The sequence below is a fragment of the Balaenoptera borealis genome, assembly GCF_965194805.1.
Source record: "Balaenoptera borealis genome assembly, chromosome: 3".
NCBI classification, from domain to species: domain Eukaryota; kingdom Metazoa; phylum Chordata; class Mammalia; order Artiodactyla; family Balaenopteridae; genus Balaenoptera; species Balaenoptera borealis.
In genome coordinates, this window is record NC_138866.1 from 30,797,511 (window position 1) to 30,819,059 (window position 21,549).

The window sequence follows — 21,549 nt, forward strand, 5'->3', positions numbered from 1 at the left end:
GTGTTTTGTGCTAATTATTACTAAGCATTCAATTTGGCAACATTCAACTACCACAGGCCAAGAACTATCAGAAAGCAGTTAACACAAACGATAAAATCCAAATTTTAAGAGAATATCTTGAATATTCACCAGTAGATGCTAAATTGATATGTACATATTCTCAATAATCTGCATGTGGTTTAAGCACGGAACTTTATAACTAAATCTTGCTTAGCAAGTTTTTTGAGCAAATTAAGAATTTTTACAGAGGAAAATCACCTCCTGGTTCAATTTACTTTTCATTTGACAAGAGTTTAAAAATCCAAAGTGGATTAAAACTAAGCTTAGCTAATCTACTACCAAATGATCAATGGACAATGGTGATAGTGACTGTAATTTTACACATACAAATTGACAAGTCCTCTGTTCATAGGAACTTTGGGTTAACCCAAGAGAAATGTCAATAAAAAGATACTATTTACTCAATATATTTGCAACTAAGGAAGCATCCCTACTTTCAGTCAAAGCAAGTAACTAAATTAAAGTTTACCTTACTCTTCTCAAACACCCTCTTTATAGACTCCCTGCCCTCTTCAAATTACAAACTCAAAAGCAAAAGCACTCTAAAATTAAAATGTTTTATTGCCTTCTCATTTTATTTAGAAATCACCGTACATTCTAATGTATAAATATCTTAGATGACCATTTTCAGCTTTCTATAAGATTTGCTAAAGATGACAATTTCATCAATATGCATATCTAATACTTATTAATTCTCTCTGTAACTAAGAGTTTTTACAAAATGGGAAAAGAGTCAATAAATAGCATATGAAATTTTATTATACCTATTTTGGGCACCCTATACCATACATCCTTCTAGTAAAAGCATCAACTAAATTATCTTCTTTATAAGTGAAAGACAATAACATGGAGAAACAAAATCACAGTAAGCAAATACAATACTTTGAAATGTGTATTTCTGAATAACAAGATTTTCTTCTTCATTATATTTACTTAAATTGCTATTAATCTGCATTTTGAGCACGAGAAAGCTGAACTGGACAGAGAAATAGAAAACAAACCAGTATAAAATACTGTCTCTTTAAGGCATTCCTGAGGCTTTAAACTATACCACCTCTCTGAGAATTAACTATTTAATAACTTACATTTCTATTTTTAGATGTATTAACAGGAAAAAGAAAAAACTTTATAAAGTTATTTGATAGTGGTATAGAGCCATAATGTCCTCAGAATACTGCATTTAGAATTATAGTAAGTCCTACTTCAGATGATAGACATTGAAGTAAAATATAGAATACTTAAAAGAAAGATTATACAGTAATAGGCCATTAGAAAGTACTTTTGCCTTTCCTGCAGCAGAGAATTCAGAGAAATTAAGGTTCAATCAAAATAATTTTTTAAAACTCAACATTTCACCACATGGTACAAATGCCAAGAAATAATAAAACTGCCCAAATCGTTATAAGAGGACAGTAAAGCATGAACATTTATTAATACTTTACCATTAATAACGGACATGCTCGAAAGAAAATGTAGAGTAAGAGTTGAAAGAAACAGAAAAGGGAAAAGCAAATGTCAAATTTTCCTTATACACAGGGCAAATCCTAAAAAAAGTGTTCTTATGCATAGTTCCAAAATGAAGCTATCTCAGGAAAGAAGTGTAATCATTGTTACCCATTATCTGCCACATCAAAGTTTTATGTCACCAAGATTATATAAGGCCTGCGTACCAAGTTCATCGTGCAAACTGCTGCCGCCTACAGCAGATGCATTGTCATGTGATGCTTCTAAGTGGACACTCCCATTTCTCACCAGCAAGGAGGCACTAGCACTGAGCACTGCAGCCTGGGAAGGGGGGCGGGACTGGACTTTGACCTGGGCTGTGGACTGCTGGTCTTGCTGACCATCTTGAAGGCTAGGAAAAAACATGGATTGGGGAGACATTACAGGGAAGAAAAGAGAAAACAATAGCTAGAAGTCAATATAGAAAACTAATTAAAAAAAAAAAAAAAAGATTTCAATGTAACCTAAGAAAGAGCCAACAAACTGTAAAATATGCAGATCATACTGCCGGCTTAAAATTTCTGGTCTTTAGAAATCTGATTCATGGTGATGAACACAAAAAATTCAATGTATACGTAAAGCAACCAATCTGTGACACCTTTCCACCTCAAGTCAACAAAGTTCTAGTATAAGGAAAAAAGTAGCAAAGAAGAGTCACAAGTACACTAAATATATGTAGGCTGTAGCTGGTCCCTCATAGAAAAAACCTATTTTTTAGTTCAATATGCATTTTTATAAATAACCTTGATATAATTATTCTAGAATTGTTCTTTCAATTTCATATTCTGGCATCTCAAATTCACAATAAGACAAAATTTCTATGCACTTGAAAACCAAAGAATCTTTATCAAATGCAACCAAGATGACAATTTTGAATCAAAAGAAAATCACAAACTAGTGAAGAAAACCAGAATAAAAAACACTGACTCAATCAAGTGAAATAAAAATGACTGCTGAGATGCTAGAAGAAATATAATTCATATATAAAGTGTTTTTTCTATCAAAAGCCTACATAGTTCTGAAATAAGGCCACAGGCTTTATATACAGGTGTTAGTTAACAATAATTATGTTCCCTTAGTGAATTCTGTTCTTATCTTTTCCAACTCATACCAAAGTTTCATTACAAGAACCCATCGTTTTAGAAAACCGTAAAAATAATTTGGAAACCAGTAATTTCTCAAGGGATATTATAGTCTTTTCTGAATTTTACAAAAATTTAAAAATACTTAGTATTTTGTGATTATAAACGTTGTTAAAATTATCTAAATTATCTAAAAATTAGATAAAATTAAGAAACTATATTATATTCTTAACTCATTTTATATGTTTATATGTATTTTAAAACACTATGAATTTTAATTTTCTTAGTATAACACTCAAATTTAAACTGATGAAACTCATGAAAACACTGAGTATAATTATTATATGTCATTCTCTACATGATGTTCAATGCAACTCTGCACTATTATTAAAATTATTAGACCTTTTAGGAATTAAAACAAGTATGCTACTTAGAATGGCCTTATTCGGTAACTTTATCATTTTCATGAGTATCAACTTCTCTCTAATCCTTTGAATTAAACGCAGAGGTTTCTCTGATGTCTATAAAACAAGACTAATCCTGCTGCGGACTGGGAAGAGAGCTGTAATTTGAGGTAGAGTTGAGCCTTGAACAACACGGGGGTTAGGGAGCCAACTCTCCAGAGTTGAAAGTCCACATATAACTTATAGTGCCCCTCCTTACCCACGGTTCAGCATCCAAAGATTCAACCAATTACGGATCATGTCATCCTATAGTATTTATTATCGAAAAAAACCCACATGTAATTGGACCCACACAGTTCAAACCCATGTTGTTTAAGGGTCAACTGTAACCATGAAATAAGACTAAGTAAAAAATACTTCATATATTGCTTAAAGCTGTGGTTATGGTAACAGAACACACTCTGGAACTATACTGTCTACTACGGTAGCCACACATGACTAAAGTAACTAAAATGTTAGTTCCTCATTCATGCTAACCATATTTCAAGTGCTCAAGAGCCACGTAACACAGCTAGTGGCTACCATGGCTACCACAGCTACCAGAGTGGGCAGAAGCTAGTAGTTAGTGTCTTCTATACTGGACAGTACAGATTATAAAATATTTCCACCACCACAGAAAGTTCTGTTAATCACCACTACCTGAAACATTAATTTTTTTTCAGGCTTCTTTTAGAGCCAATAAAAAGTACATAATCTAAATAGAGCACAGGAATGTATGCAACATATAAAAAAAAAATAAGTCTGCAAAACACTGACTTAATGCTTACCGGCACTAACTTTTTAAGTCATAACTATAAATAGTAAGTCTGTCCTTGGAAGCCATCTAAAGTTATCCATAAACCTTACCAAAATGACCCAATTTCACAAGGGAGAAAATTTTGAGTAGCTCAAGTACTATGATCCTTCAGATTCAGAAGACAAAATTTTATAATATATGTATATATATACTCAACAAATTTTTCCATCAATTTTTTCACTTAAAATTCATAAACAAAGGTGCTATATGGCAGTTAGATGTATTCTAATGTGAACATATTGAGAAGACACTAATCTTCATATATAAAAGGTTTTCAAAATATTAGGCAATGCATGAAAATCAACTCCAGAATAAAGAAACAAAGAAAATTAGCCAAAATCTATGCAGTTGTAAATGTCAAGTTTCTGAACATCAAAAGCTAGACAAAAAATATTTATGTCCCTTGAATTCCTGTTTTCAAGAATCCTTCAACAAGAAAAAAGCGTATTATTTTTGCACAAATTGCTAGGAAAACTATTCCTGGAGGGTGGTACTTCACCTTAAGCTAACTAATAATTGACAAAAATTAATCTTTTTTACAATACCAATTATATATCAAAACTATCAGTTTCAGAAAAGGTAGCAACTATTTCACAACACAGAAAAGGTAGAAATTTAGGTTTCTAAACTATTGGCTATCAGTAGCATCACTGACATGCAGTCTTACTAATTAATTAACTCTTCTAATTTAAATGATAAAAAAATATAGTTGGTCTTGGTCTTTCCTTCCTCTGTACCACTTACTTAATATTTGACACATTCTGCCTTACGCTGTTAGTTATCTTTGTATGTATCTCCCCAAGTAAACAATAAACTCTAAGAGTATGATCACATTATTGCTATGAATCTCCAGATTCCAGAGAACACTCAGAAGAGTATCTTGAACACAGTACACAAGCAACAAATATTTGGTGGATTCCTTCCTGAGTACCACAAAATGATATGAATTTCTAATTATGGACTCAGTTACTACTATGACCTTATTTGATTACAAGTCTTTCAATCTTATATTTAAAAAAAAAATCTAAGAATACAGTAAAGCTTCTTTCCCTTCCCCCAAATGCACTGATGATTTATTTTCATTCCAGTCCATTAACTAGAGTTCTAAAGATATCACATTTAGGCTGATAAATATAGAACTAACTCTTAATATTAGTATTATAGAATTTTTAAATATTCATTTTTGTTTTTATCTCTAGTAACTGGGAAGAATTAATAAGGGCCTACAAGGTTAACTTAATGAACAAAAAAACTTTAAAAAGTAATTCTGAAATAGGATATTCTAACAAGCATAAAAAATACATGCAAATTCTCTTTGTGAGGAAATTGATGATTCACCCCCAATCCTTGGAGACATATACTTTACAAAGTTGCTTTTTACACTGTCGATTACTTACATTATTCATTAAACTTTAAAATACATTAATAGATTTTACTGATATTTATAGAGTAATTATAATTAAAGTATTATCATACCTATTCCATTTCTTTTTGACAAGTTTTCCAAGTTTTGCATAACCACGCTATCCTATATTTATTTAAAGATGAGATTATTATTATGTAACTCACATTGAGAATTAATACCACTATTACTTTACCTGAATATTTTTGCAATTAAAAGAGATGGTTTTATTCAATTGGTGTTTCTCCTAATTCCTCACAGCTAAATTTTATCTTATTTCATTCATAATGAAGTCAGCCTCTTTAAGATACATGCAATCTTTGTACTGGAAATATCATGGAACCTTAACAAAATCTACATGCTGACTGATTACCGGAAGACTACTTTCCAAAAATCCTAATGTGAGCCCTATACAAATAAAGGGCTCACAGTATATCCTCATTTGAATGGTGATGTATTTAAAACCTTAGAAAAACATGGAGAAATCCTATGTGGTTGGCTGGAGTTAGAACAGTTCTTTAATATTCCACCAGGCAGAGAAAAAAACCGAATTTGTCTACATTTGTTTAGTGCGTGAGATCCAAAGAATGAAAGGATTTTTAAAGACTAAAAAGAGAAGGTTAAAAAAGATTAAGAAATATCAACATGGAGTGAGAAGGTAAGCAAAGAATATGTCTATGGCAAGTATTATTCAAGGGGGAAAAAAAGAGGTTAGAAAACACAAAATAGGAAAAGTAAAATGAAATGGTGAGCACCTTCTGCAGGCTGGGACTACAGCCCAAATCCACCAGCAAAAAAAAGTTACCTCAGGGAGCAAAGGAAATAGAAGAGGAGGGCTCACAAAAAGTAAAAGCACTCAGAAAAGATTTCTAGACCAAATGTTTCTTTTCAATGGTTGCTTTCCCATTTTTATATTTTAAATATTGGTTTAACTAATCCACACTGCATTATAAATTAGGTATTACTGCAGGATTAATTAGGAACATGATCTATGAAAGATGAAGTTCCTGATTGTAATGTAAAACTCAGAAAAGCAATCAAGTCTTAAATCCCAAGGGGAATATAAAATAAAGCAGTAATTTAAAGATATAAGGATTTTGCTACTTTCATGAACAAGATTTTAACAAGGGAAGGGATTTATCTCTTCAAACCTACCATGCATTCAACAGCAGTTATTTCACCAAATTTTCTTCCTTTTGAATTTCAAAATGTAGTAAAATAATTTGGGTAATGATGCTTTTGGACACAAGAGATTAATAAGAGCATACGGTATAATAACATACGCACTGCTTAAGCAAGCACATATATTTTCGTCCATATTTGTATTCTTTAAATAAAGCATAAATCTTTTGAATAGGTTTTTTAATATTTCTAATTCAAGCCATAGGCTCATTAGCTTTGACATAATTGAGAATAAAAAAGCTTAAGAATTTCAATAAAAAATTACTCCCAAGATTATAAATAGATGCTTTCCTAATTAGGAATATTGGAAAGATAATTTTTTTTTTGTTCAGCATACTACAGAGGTTGAGAAATTCACCATAAATGTACATACAAATATATATATCTGTATATACATATCTCCAACTGACCATAAGTTACCAACAATTAAATATTCTAGTTCCGTGTCATTTACTAGGTCCTGGTGATTAATTTTCAGGCAATGCAAAATAAAATATATCATATTTTAGTGAAATAAAATAATCAAACTGGTTTATCAAGCTGACGTCAACAAGCTCACCACTCAGTCCATATTTGTTCATATTGAACACTGTTCAAGGTGTTCGGGAAAGATACTGCATTAATATTACTAATTTGGAGTAAGAAAAAAAATGAAAAGCTGACTTAAGGCCTCTATTTACATTTTTATAACTGCCCTAAAATAATATTTGTGATTTAAAATTGGCTAAACCAATCTGATCATTTTGTTTAAATAATGCAATATAAGACATGCATAATGCAATAAGCTCACAGTCACATGCAGAGAAAGCCTAAGGAAGCTAACAGTGTAAGAGAGAAACTGGAAGAAAAAGAAAGCTATTTAATAAATGCTTTCTTGAGACTGACAGAACAAGTTAGAGGTCTGTTACATGCATGCTAAGCTTGGTGGAATTTTAAAATACCATACCTTAGGGGTGATCCGATGAGCAATGTAGGAGGGGTAGGGTTACTCCCTGCATTGTGCCGGCGCCGTACTGCCTGGCGCCTAAATGTGCTGCGTTCACGGCGAAATGACACTGCCTCCTCGCTGGCCTGTGCTGCTGCATCAAGACAGACTTAGGTCAAACAGGAGCCTAGGTCAGAGGTGTAAACAGCAGCTGAGCCTGTCCTCCCCAGATACGACAGATAACAGTGAACCTATGAAAACCTTTTGGCTCAGTTAGTCAAGTTCCCTTTACTTTGAGGGTGGGAAGTCAGGGACTACACACATTCCTTTTTGTTAAAGATAACTGTTTCTTTAAAACTAACGTTTCTGATCTGTTATCTGGCCTCACCGTCTTCTCTTCAACCTCAATTTTCTATTTTAAGATCTCTGTTGTTTTAAATCTTTTTCTAAAAGTCTTGTTTATTTAGTCCCATATTCCTCTACTAGCCCTTTAAGTCAGCCTTAAAAGTACTGTATGTCAGTTCCAACCAATGGTAAAGGGGCATTAACTTCTTCCTTTCATGAAGACAGTAAAAGCAACAATGATAGTACTTGTGATGACGAGGAGTCAGGCAGTGAGTTTATCTCACACTACCCTGTGCCACAGTTTTGGCAGCATTAAGTGAAACTGCTGCCTGCTCTGCGGCACAACTAGCTTTTTAAATGCTCAATTAGGTAGCATGTGTATATGTTAACTGCAGAGTAGTTTGCTGCCATCGAACTTTATTCAACTCCACGCCCTCACACTGGTCCCCTCAACACTAGGAAGCAAATGTCAGCAAAATATCACCAAAAAAATTAGAAACCCATAGCTTAATCCAAAAGCAATAAAGTACAAACTAAAACCAAAGATATAACAATGAGAAAATCAAAAATCAAAATCATGGAGAAATCCTATGTGGGTGGCAAAAACTATGGCTTAATAGAATTACATAAAATTTTATAAAATCATGACTGATTTGGGTTTCTAACACAAAATGCAAAATGATGTTTATCCATTTGAATCTAAAACAATTGTTTCCTATAGTGATCTAAATATTTTAAGAATCATTTTGATTTTGAGAAAGGATATTTTGATACTAAATATGAATAAAGACAAAACAACTTAGCCCAGATGACATTTTTTTTTACAACAAATGAAAATTTCTTTCTTTTTAGCAAGTATGAAATGGATTACAAAATCAACAATGTTGTATTTGGACTTCAGTTCTCTGACAAGCGTTCTTGACATTTTGAAGGCGTTACTAATTCTCATCATTATTCTGCTTAGCAACAGCCATTTCCATCAATTTAAATATTGATTTTAATAAAGTATTCTTTTAAATGTTTACACTTTTATCCCTTCCCCAGGCTGCCCCAGTGAATGTTCTTTGTGCAATTAATCCATTATAATTAGGAATATATGGATTACCTCCAGAAGACATGGACTTCTCTATCTTTAGGCAATGTTTTCTTTTATTAAAGGGATGACAAGCACAGAATTGTTTCACCCACTTGGCAAGATTCTGCCAGTAAGAAGTGTAAGTCACAAATAATGGGTCAACAATTTACATTCCTTCTTTCTTTTTCTGCTCACGCACTCCAGTGACATTCTAAAGTTAGACAACTAAATCAGAATTAGGCTCTGGGGCTTTGAATCCAAACCAAACTTGACTCCCGGAGCTAATACTTCTTTTCTTTTCTTTTACCAGTTTTATTGTGATATAATGAAAATTCCTTTAATGTGAAAAGGCTGTTACTTGTGATGTAAAAGCTCATGTATACAAAAATTATATATGACCTGTGAGAACAAATAATGCTGATTAAATATGATTATTTAGAACTGTGCTGTCCAACATGGTAACCACTAGCCATATGTGGCTATTTAAACTTAAATTAATGAAAATTAAAAGTTCATTTTACCAGATTCATGACCCACATTTCAAGCGCTCAACAGCTGCATGTGGCCAGATACAGACACTTCCATCACCACAGAAAGCTGTATCGTACGGTGCTGATTTAGAGAGTCAAGGATGCCCGTTTGTCACTGTAACCTACAGAGCATATTGTGTGCTTTGCCTATTCCTGACAACCAAGACCTCAACAAAGGAAACAGTAACCAGCACTGTCACTAAGAAGAAAACATAATATTGGCATGGCAGTCACTGGATGAAGGATAAAACAAAGCAAACAAGCCACTTGAAAGAAGAAATGAGAAATTAGATGAGTGACTCGTATACCTGTTAATGGTTCTCAGACGTCAGTAAGGTTAATTTGGGTTATGAAATTTTAAGTCACTATTTTAAACCTCAATTCAAGACTTATTTTTGAAATTATATTGAAGATTTCTATTCTTTTGTTGTAATAAACTATTGCTCAATTTACAGGTCAATTCACTTCTTTTAAGAAACTTTCAAACATTCTTTCTAGTTTTAGATATGTTGTTTCAACCAAAATAACAGAGTAAATTTACCCAGCTATAATTTATAGAGAATAATTTAATCCATAAAATGTACTAAAATTATTCAGAAGGATTTGGAAAAAAGTAATAGATGATCACTGAATACTCAGAACAGGAAGAAGGGAAATAGGAAACAGCTTTCTTTACTATCTTCCTTCTACTGAGGACTTAATGGGGTTAATTTAAAATAAAAGCTAGTTATTCCGTAGTATTGGGACAAAAAAACAAAACTACAGTGTCCATTTGTAGTCAAAATGTTCTTTGGCTTCTCCAGAAGGCACTTTTTTTTTTTGCTAGTAACATACCACTTACATTTTGTTATCTGCAAAATAATTATTAACACTATTTTCTTAATAAAATAGTTTTAGAAACATATCAAAAGTTTAGACGTCCATAGAACAACATATTAAAGTGGAGTTATGATTACTGCCCATGTTATCCTCTGTAATATTCAGGGTATAAATAACCAATGATAAAAGAATATTCAATGTTTACTAGAGTCATCCCTTTAACAGTAGCTAGGATCACACATTCGGCTGAAAACACTGTGCTATTATTTATGGTCACACAAATAAGATTAAACCATGCCCCCCCTGGGAAGGTGCTACTTATATAGAACATTTCCATTTAGAACAGGTTCCAGTGGGGGTCCAGTTCTATTAGAGCCGAGGGGGAAAAAGTGTCTAAAGCTTAAAAATAATTTGCTGTAAGCATGCTCAGTCACATAAGTTATAGCCTTACTTGATGAAAATTCACTTCCACAATCCAACCACAAAAAACTCTTTTTGAATCCTTTAACTTTATAAGAGAAAGAAAACAACAACAACAAAATCTTTTAACTAGGGAAACAGAGAGGAGAGAGAAAACACTTTAAAACCTGGTTTTGAAGTTGATATTGCTTAAAACTCAGTATCCCCTGGCAAAGAATAAAATTAACTAGTATAATAATAAGAGTATAAAATGCAAACAGTAAAAATTTAGCACTCTAGGTACAACTAAATTTTATGCATGTGTAGGTAAAGGAGAAAAAAATCACAAACATTCAAGTGATTCAAAAACCATGAACGGCAAGACAGATATAAAGCACTTTCAAGGACATATATTTAGACAAATGTGAATTTTTTAACATTTTTAAAAAAATTATAAGAGTCTTGGCTTTCTAATTATTTCTTTGTGTTAAAAAGACTTCAAGAGACTGAATTACAATCATAAGTTTAAGAGAGAACTTCAGATAATTTACCTCTATTTCTGGAGTAGTGATAAAATCATTCAATTAAGTTTAAACATTCTCATGCACAAGGCACAGATATCCGAAGATGTTTTAGACAGCTGTGGTCTGATCTATTCCTAAAGACCACAGAGAAAACAAAATACACACCTCCTGCCTAAGGAGTTATTTCCCATTTATCTCAACGAGTTAAGGAAAATTCTACACATTCTATAGTGAATTATTTTAATGCACTATTTTTCTTTAATATGGGGGTATTAAAACAATAGACTTCGTTTGTTTTAGTCTGTTAAAAAACAGGGAAAGCATTAAAGGCACTAATATACTTTCAGGATGACTGGGATGGCACAAAAGAGCACAATTTGGTGAGGCAGGAGGTGAGGGTTGTTCATATTGTATCTCAAAAATTGGAAAGTTATGAGCAAAAATACATATAGAAAAAGACGTCACTTAAAAATGATGCGAATCATACAGCTCAGTGAAAGGATTCATATGTAATAAGCTGCTTTCTAGTTGTTACATGCTGCTATGGCTGGCCTCTTGTGATAGCTCAATGGCTAGTAAATGAATTGATAAAAATTTAGACAGAAGACACTGCTCAAGAAAGGTGTTGTTTTCAGCAGGGAGTGTCTATTGTAGGAAAAAAGGAGTAAATTTGGGAAGATCACGAAAATAAAAATGTGTGTTTTGGTACCACAGAAGCAAGCTGTTTAAGCAAACACTTTAAGGAAAAAAGATGAAAGTATGAAACAAATATATACACATTTCAGAAAATTAAAATATATATGTAAACATTCTGAAATACACTGAAATATTCTTCAAGGTAAAAATTATTTTACTTAAGAATTAAGTTACTATATGAAGAAATGAACATTGAAATGATTTTGCAAAAAAAATTTTAAAGGAAATATTTTAGTCTAGGCATGAAATCCATTTTATCTAAACATCTTCTCCCTTTCTTACTTTCCATGTCAGTCAAGAACAATGCTAACATCAGCATGCAAAGATTTTGTTCTAATATAGAAACAAATGCTTTATAAGCATCATTTTCTGGGAGGCCAAAGAACAAGAATCTGCACAATTTCTAAGCATTCATTCTGAATTAAAATAATTTCCATCTATGAAAACATTTTAAAGGTCTACTCTATTTTTTGACACATTAACCAACAAACAGTAGCAAACAACAACAAAATTATTTGCTGTATCTTGAGTTAGAGGATTTGCATATCTTTATTGATACTCTCCATAATCCCAGGCAGTCAAACAAATACACTTGGGTAGACAAAGTTAAATGATACTCTGGAGTCATTTCGCAACAGTTCCTAAAAGATATAGTTTAAGGATTACTTACTTTCATAGGTGGTTCCTAATCTTTTTGAATCCTTTGCAAATGGTCTGATAGACCCTCTCTCCTGGAAAACTGCACTCAGAAACAGTTTTGAATATATTTTCAGGAGATTCACATAATAAGGGATCATTAGTGAAGAATATATATTTGAAGTGACATATTTGAAAAGGAAAACTTCCTTACAAATGGCATCAGTGTCTTAGTTTTCATAATAAACCTAAAAAGCACTTGACACATGGAAGCTTGTTAGAGTCTGATCATTAACTGTGAGACATGCTTTAACAGTTATTATTACTGTTTCACAATTGAGGAAATTGAGACACAGGTTTAACGGCTTGCCAGACTATCTAGTTAGTAATTAGAGGTGGTATTAAAATGTAACTGTTTGATTCCTTATACAGAACTTTACTGCTGCTAGAAAGAATGGGCTGGTCTTGGGAATTGGATACACAAACCCTTATTTGCCTCATCAATAAAATACCTCTTTTCTTGACACTGCTTTAAGAGAAGATAATTTTTTCAAGTAACTGAAGCATCCAAACCTGTTTACTACATCTAATGAGCATTCTTCTATGTGGTTTTATATGTCCAAGCTTTCTTCTCAGTATAGACTAAATATAATACAATCTTTCCTTAATCACATATATTTATTAGTGCGTTATACTGTAATACAGCATTAAGTTATGATACTATGATGTCCTTGAACAAATTAAGATAGTTTGCCCTGCATTTAATGACTCCCTACCACTGTGTTTTTGGCACTGGTGTGTATGGTTATTCCAGCTTCCGTAGAATTAGCAGTGCGTTTCTTCTGCTGTCATTATTTTTATCCTCTACAAGCACCCCTCCCTTTCTACTAATTTTCTTCTTCTCACTTACTATGTTGACTGGGAAATCAGAAAATTAAATTTCTTAGAATTTAGAGTCCCTCTATTCAGTAAAATAAAACAGCTTTAATCCACATATTCTTGTCTGTTCAGTGGTCTTTGTCTTTTTTTTTTCAGTGATATTTGGGATCAAATTTATATGTATGGTACAAACCCTCATAAACTGTTTATCAAGAAGATTTGGCTTTTCTTTAAGTAAAGTGATATTCCCTTAAAAAAAGACTATCTTTGGTTCCCAACACAAAAATATTATAATAGGATCCTATTTCATGCTTATAAAATAGTGACCCAAGTATTAGATTTAAAATAATTTTCTCACACAGGAAAACAGAGGTTGAGAAATTCAGAAAAAAATACAAAGAATAACAGAATGAATATAAACCTTCCTATTCTGGTTGCTCTTTATAGTCTGTTGAATCAGGCAATATATAAGTTTAAGTTACCCAAAAGAAAACAGGATAATTTTCTATCATATATAACTTGTCTGTACTTTTTATTCCTAAAATACTAGTCATAAGTTATTAAAGATATGCTTAAAAAAAAAAAAAAAAAAGATATGCTTTATGGGCTTCCCTGGTGGCGCAGTGGTTGAGAATCTGCCTGCCAATGCAGGGGACACGGGTTTGAGCCCTGGTCTGGGAAGATCCCACATGCCGCGGAGCAACTAGGCCCGTGAGCCACAACTACTGAGCCTGCGCGTCTGGAGCTTGTGCTCCGCAACAAGAGAGGCCGCGATAGTGAGAGGCCCGCGCACCGCGATGAAGAGTGGCCCCCACTTGCCACAACTAGAGAAAGCCCTCGCACAGAAACAAAGACCCAACACAGTCATAAATAAATAAATTAATTAAATAAATAAACCCAAAGTTAAAAAAAAAAAAAGATATGCTTTATAATTATAAAAGAAAAATTAAATGCAAAAACAAGAGATCATCAATAGAAAATGTCTTAGCCTGAACATAAAACTTTTTTCCTGCCTAAGCAATCACAGAACATTATTGATGAAATCCAATTTTAACCAAAGTACTAGATTAACGGTGAGACATCCTATGAAAACAATCATTTGCTATGTGACTGAGTATCAAAAGAAAAGTTATATGACATATTGCTGCCAAGGTAAGATTAAAATCCATATTACTAGATTAGATGTTAATAAAAATATTTTTCTTTTTGGTATTATGTAAGAAATTAGGAATTCAGATTATTTATTTTTACTATTATTGAGTTTCACAATGGCACCATGAGAGTATCTTTAATGTATTTCTGTATCTAATCATTTTCTTCAACTTTAAGGACAGGATACGTATGAGTAGCGTAACAGACTGGCCTGTGAAAGAGAAACATCAGCACTATTAAGCTGTTACTATGTGCCAGGCACTGTTGTAAGCATTTTACATCTATTAACTCCTTTAGTCCTCATAAAAACCCTATAGGATGGGCAAAGCTGGGGTGAAGTGAGAGTAGCATTGACATACATACACTACCGAATGTAAAACAGATAGCTAGTGGGAAGCAGCAGCATAGCACAGGGAGATTGGCTCGGTGCTTTGCGACCACCTAGATGGTTGGATAGGGAGGGTGGGAGGGAAGCTCAAGAGGGAGGGGACATGGGGACACGTGTATGCATGTGGCTGATTCGCTTTGTTGTGCAACAGAAACTAACATGGTATCGTGAAGCAATTATACTCCAATAAAGATCTATTAAAAACAAAAAACAAAAAACAAAAAACAAACCCCTATGGGATAGACACTATTATCATCTCCATTTTAAGATGAGGAAGCCAAGGCTTAAGAAGGTAAGCAGCTTTCCCAGAGTCACGACTACAATGAGCCCATATACTAACAAGGATGTATGACTCCACGTCACTGTATTAGGTACCTGCTATTTTAGAATATTTAATTTTAGTACTTTAAAGTACACTTCCTTAGTTCCATCCTTCCACAGGACCAACACCCATTCAGCTTAAAGATAAGACAAAAAGAAATCGTCGGAGAGTTCATTAACACATCCAAATTCATTAGGATAAAATCTACTTATGGTTTATGTATAGCCATGTGAATGGTCAAGCAGTATCCTCTGTTGTGCTGACACATTTCAGGAGTAGAGTATGTAAAGCAGAATAGATAGCCAAGAAAAATTTCTCCTAATTATCAAAGAGAAGTAACAATCTAATAAATTTTACAAAGTATGGGAGTCTATATAATTTTTAAATAATGAAAACCAAAATATATCCTCTCCCACTACCACCAATCATCCAAAAAGCCCAAATAAGACCCGAATAAAATGTCATGAAAACCAACTAAATATAAATCCAATACGTTTAAGCAGTTTAGTTTTGCTCTTATTTTTATTCTAAACACACTGAAGCTCAAATAAAAATAGCCCCGACAATGCCTTCCTTTGGCAAAAAATGTTTTTTCACAGCCCATAGATGATTACATTTATTCCACTAAAGTGCGTGGAAATTTTTAGTTCATTATTTGTTTCTTATTAACAGTCGATGATTTGGTTTTTTTAAAAAAAAATAAGAACACAAACAAATGAAAAGCTGGAATCTGGAAAAATGAGGGCTCATCTTAGTCAAAGATCAGCACTGAGAAGCAAATAAGACCTCCATATAACTTTTCCTAAAAAACAGAACACCCCACATCCCTATGAAAAGGAAATGGCATTTCAAATACAAAGACATAAGATTTACTATAGCTCTTACACATATTTTAGTATTTACATTTCAACAATATTTACAACAGCAATATTTTTCTATCATTGCATATTCACTCTTAAAATTTATTTTAATGACTTTAATAAAAATTAAGCTATAATTTAAAACCCAATGGTTTCTTGCATATTGTGAACATATCTGATATGATTTGTGTGAGAAATCACTAAAAGCATTTCAGACCTTTTACAAAAAACAGAATGATACCCACATCAAAGACTTGAGGGAATTTAATTACTATACTGTCACCAAATGATTACAACTTCAGATATAATTAGTTCTCAATATTCAGGTCTGACAGACTAGTTTCTTCCTTAGGTACTAAAGATCATTTTTCTACATTCCCATTAGAAATTAATCTTTGTTAGAAACTATACCAAAAGAAGAGAATGTTTACCACTTTATGGACTTTTAAAACACTGTGGGTGAAATTAGAATTCTTTGAGAGAAAAAGCTTGTTCCTTGTTTCAGAATGTTTGTGCAAACAAAAAACTCAGCTTAACCTTTCATAAAAGACTGAACATTACTACACCAACAGACTATAAACTTTAAAACTAAAGATATAAGCTTTATTAAAGGATATGAGGCGGAGGATAAAAAAGCCACGTGCTAGCTAGCAACACATGACTTCATTCTTCTGATTCTAGTCAAGAATGAGATTCCATAATAACCAAACAGAGTAAGCAAACTATTCTGGGCAGAAAGAAATACCAAGAAACAACTCTGAAATAAACAAAATGGCCAATACACACTGACAATATAAAATCACCTATCAAATTTTGCACAATTCCTCATAAACCTGAAACAAATAAGCTATTACTTTAATCAAAACACCATCACTGTTATCATAGGGAGCACTATATATCCACTAATGGACAATAAATGTCAATATAAACTATAAACGCTGATTAATAAATTTAATGTGAAGTTACAGAAAAAAAATAAAATGTTTTTAATGCCTAAAACTTGAGTAAGCAAGAAATAAAACCAAAGAGACAGACAAAAAAAAGAGCCACAAGTTTTCAAAGTACATAGTCAGAGCTAAAGTAATATTTGGACAAATCTTATATAACAGGTTGAGTGACCTAATTCTGAAAGTTCAGTAGCACACATTGTATAAGAGAGAACTAAAAATGGTTTGGCGCCCTAATAAAATTCTACATTTTGTTGTTGCTGTGGCTGTACGAAGGAGGAAGGGGACCAATTTTTTGTTACTCCTGGTAAAACATTAACAGGTGGCAAATGGCTTAGAAAAGGTGAATGCCATCAAGAACAAACTGACATACTCAAACAATACAACAAAAAAACATTTTCTTGGTGTTCACACCGAAACCTTTTCTAAGATAACCATCTCCCTCTTCATGGAAAGTAAGTTTATTTTAACAACATAGTGGAAGAGGGGCTATTAACACGAAATACACTCTAAATTGGTACTCCAATCAATAGCACCAAAAATTACAGTGACTCCTGGGTAAATCTCTTCCTGCAATTCACTTACCTCCACTGACTGCGTCTTGCTCTTCACCTTCAGGAAATGCAACCTGGCTTGGCAAGCTATTCCTAGATCGAGTGACTGTCTCTAACTGGGAAGCCCGTCCCAATAAAGATAGCTCATCTAGCACCTCTCCCTCTTTGGCCTCGAGATCTGATTTTGAAGTGGTTAAGGGTTCTATGCTTTCGGGTGCCATCAGCCTAGTGGAGTCATTCAAACACGCTACTGTGCCGCTGTCCAGGCTCAACACTCGGGCCCGAGTCTTGGCACTATTTGTGCTGGAAGTCCGCCGTGCTGTCCGCTTCTTGCCAGTTCCTTCAGGGCCCAGATGGGCTTTGTGTGCGTGCTCAGAGTCGGTGCCCCTCTCCTTAGGGGCGTGTTTGGTCTTTAGGGCGCTGTATCTGCCCTCGGGAGACTGACATGAATGAGAAGTGGTGCTAGAAGAGCTGTCACTGCCGAACTGGTGAGCAGACTGAACGCTTGACGCTCTGCTCAAGTCACTTTGGTCACTGGAGTCCTCATCGTGACAGAATATAGCACTATGTGGCTTGGTAGCAGAAATACCTCGAAAGGACACGTAGTCCCTGTGCCGACTTGAATCAAAACTGCTAGCCCGTTTTTTCCCTGTCCGTCTCCTGCCTGACTTATGAGCAGAGGCTGTCCGGTGGATTAAGCTGGAGGATTTAGGTCGTACATCCCCTTCCTTTTGCTTTCCACCAACATCTTTACCAACTTTTGAATCCACTGAAACAGCTGACTTATCGCTCTCCTCCTCTTTGTTTTCAGCAGTTTTCCCAAGTGGTGTGTCCCCCTGTGAAGTAAATTCATTTGCATGGGGGTTTTTATTGGCTTCCTCAGATGCCGAGGTGCTGAGACCTTTCTGATTGTGCATATCATCAGCGTTATTAGAATCCTTGGCTTCTTGAACCCCACTATTCGTACTCACTTCCAAGGCAGTTTTCTCACTGCTAGTCCTTTTGTCACTGGCACAGCTACTCTTGTCCTCTGGCTCAGCGCAGCACTCTTTCTTCTGAGCGCTGTTCTTTCCCACTTGGGGAGACCCCTCGTGCTCTGACAAGATGCTCTCTATGTGCGTGGAGCTGGTCTGCTCGCTTTTGTAGCTGCTGGCGGTGCTGTGAGTGTCCCGGTCCGTACCACTGCAGTAGCTCTCTGTCGAGCCACTACTGCGCGTGCTCAGACTCCGCAAGCTGTCCATGCTTTTGTCTGCTTTCAAGGGTTTGCTCTTCCCACTTTTGGTAGGTGGCTGAGAATTACTGTTTTTCAGCTCACCAACAAGCTGAAATTGCCCAGATAAACAAGAATTTTCCACCAAGGATTCTTTGGATCCAGAATGAGGCTTGGAAGATTCTAACTCACTAACAGGATCTAACCCACGTCTTTGCTGATACAGAGGGAAGTCATTCAGTGAAGTGTCTGGAAAAGCCACAGCAGAGCTAGAAGTCCGTGGTACACCTCGCGGCCGGTGATCTTTCCTGTAAGAGTGTGACTGTAAGGGGACAAGAGATGCTACTTCTGTGTCACAGGCACTGGACAGAGACTGCTCGATGTGGTGGTGGTGGCTGTGACTTGGCAGGCTCACTTTGTCACTGAAGTCTCTCGGTAAGTCCTGTCCACATGAGGATAAGGACGGCTGAATGGAGATGAAGGAATCATTGGAGACCAGACGGAAGAGCTTCCGATCAGTTGCCAAATCTGTTTCAAACATATATTTGGAAATGTTAACACAAATCTACGATCTGTTTTTCTACTGTTTAACAATGGAAAGAATTCACAGTGCACCATAAAAGTATAGACAATTTCTCAAGTAGTTTACTGAATAACAGTTGGCCAGTCATTCCAAAGGGCTGGTTTTATTTCACAGCTATACAAAGAAAGCATTCTACTAATGGAATGAACTCAACTTCCAAATCTTCAACTGGCTTCAGAAAAAGTTCTATAGATTATTAACAATAAAATAAGAAGCAACGAAGGATTATACTTAAAATGAACCTGGATTTCTGTGCGAGTTCTGTCCTTAACTTACTAACTGGGTAACCTTGGGTTACCTTTCTAAGCCTCTGTTTCCTCATCTGTAAAATGTGATATCAACCTCACTTAGTACCATGGAATAACTGAGTTAATAACATAACATTGCTTAGCACAATGTATGGTAGCTATCATTATTTTACCTTGCAAAATTAAAAATCTTTAAAAAAAACTAATATAATTGCTTTACAAATCCACAAAAACCTAGAGTAATCAGAAACAAACAAAAAAACTCAAAAGGCTGACCAATGCACAGACAAGATATGATATAATGATATAAGATATGTTACTGTTCACAGTGGTTGAAAAAAATTAAAACAATAATTACACGGCAAAATACTACATTTTATCTTTCACCACAGATGCAACAATTACAAAATGCTTCATGAAAAAAATACATATCCCTGGGCTTCCCTGGTGGCACAGTGGTTGAGAATCTGCCTGCCAATGCAGGGGACATGGGTTCAAGCCCTGGTCTGGGAAGATCCCACATGCCGCGGAGCAAGTGGGCCCGTGAGCCACAATTACTGAGCCTGCGCGTCTGGAGCCTGTGCTCCGCAACAAGAGAGGCCGCAATAGTGAGAGGCCCGCGCACCGCGATGAAGAGTGGCCCCCGCTTGCCGCAACTAGAGAAAGCCCTCGCACAGAAACGAAGACCCACCACAGCCATAAAATAAATAAATTAATTTTAAAAAAAAATACATATCCCCTCCTATATCCGTAAGACTATTCCTTTAATTCTCCATTTAGGGCAGTGATTAGTGACTTGAATTATCATATATACTATATATATAAATATAGATATAGATATAAATATAGATATAGATATAAATAAACTCATCTACCCACCTACCTACATAGTAATTTATCTTGAAATATAGCTTGAAAACCGAACTGCACAATAGCTGATTTTTTATATACCTTTTGACAGATAAGGATGGTTGAATCTGCTGTTAGTTCAATAAAATGAAATATTACTGTCTTATTTGTCATAACTAGATAGGAAAATACAATAACAGATTCTATAATAAGTTAGACTCTTCCCAGTAGTTACCTTAAATAACAAAAGCATACATTTTCCCCTAAGATTAATATAAAATAAAAATGAACTACTAGAAATATTATGTACTTTAAAAAATCTAAATGTAGATTAGATCTAAGTAATTAAAAACTTAGAGGTACCCTCTAGAATGTACCATACAAATTGTGATCTATAAATGACGTATTGGCTTTATCTTATGTTTTAAAGTCTTCAAGATAAGTGAAACCAATGTTCTTTTCATTTCTCCAAAACTGTGCCACTGTACTTGGGTTCTTATATTCTCTAAAAACCCAAATTTAAAAATTAGTACTGTATTTACTTTTCTGTAGTATTAATTTATAATGTTATTTCTAAAAACTCTCTACATCCCTAATAAGCAATTATGGGATGGTGTAATAGTCACATTTCAAGGATATGAATTTCATAAAACAAAAACTTAACTAAGTAAGTAGTTGAAAATCACCAATTCTAAAATACAAAAGACTTTTTAAAAAATACTAATGATCAAAACCAACTCCTTTCCAAGACATTAATAAAGCAGAAATTTAAGTTTTTCATTTTAAAAGACGCAGCCAAACTTGCTTTAATACATGTGTTTTTTTCAGTGTTGCTAAATAAATATACCATAATAAGTTTGACTTTGTCAGGAAGAACTTTAGGTGGTTTTAGGAAACTTCCAAGTAAACATGTCTTCTTAGACATTTTTCTTACTGGTAGCAATACCGTCAAAGACAGGCTCAAATTAACCCAGAGAGATACTATTTTTCATCTAATGAAACTTTTTTCCAGTGATAGCTACCAGTAGTGTTCAGGATAAGAAAAGCATCTCACATACTGCTCCTGGTGGTGCAAACTGGTGCAACCAACCTTCTGCAAAGCAATTTAGCGATGTTGCC

The 21,549-nt window shown here is 34.3% G+C and overlaps 1 protein-coding gene across 5 annotated transcripts in view; it reads right to left on the reverse strand.

Annotated features, from left to right (window-relative positions):
- PCNX1 (pecanex 1) overlaps positions 1–21,549 on the reverse strand; it is a gene marked incomplete at its 5' end in the record, with an annotated part of 167,233 nt that overhangs the window by 87,167 nt on the left and 58,517 nt on the right. For 2 of the 5 annotated variants that reach the window (XR_014242369.1, XM_082384308.1), the window contains 3 exons: positions 1,731–1,915; positions 7,436–7,568; positions 17,572–19,278. Coding sequence is in view for 4 of the 5 variants with exons in the window: in XM_082384308.1 (XP_082240434.1) it covers positions 1,731–1,915; positions 7,436–7,568; positions 17,572–19,278 (2,025 nt within the window). The remainder of the gene's footprint in view (positions 1–1,730; positions 1,916–7,435; positions 7,569–17,571; positions 19,279–21,549) is intronic. The other 3 variants (XM_082384310.1, XM_082384309.1, XM_082384307.1) reach the window with 2 other exon arrangements.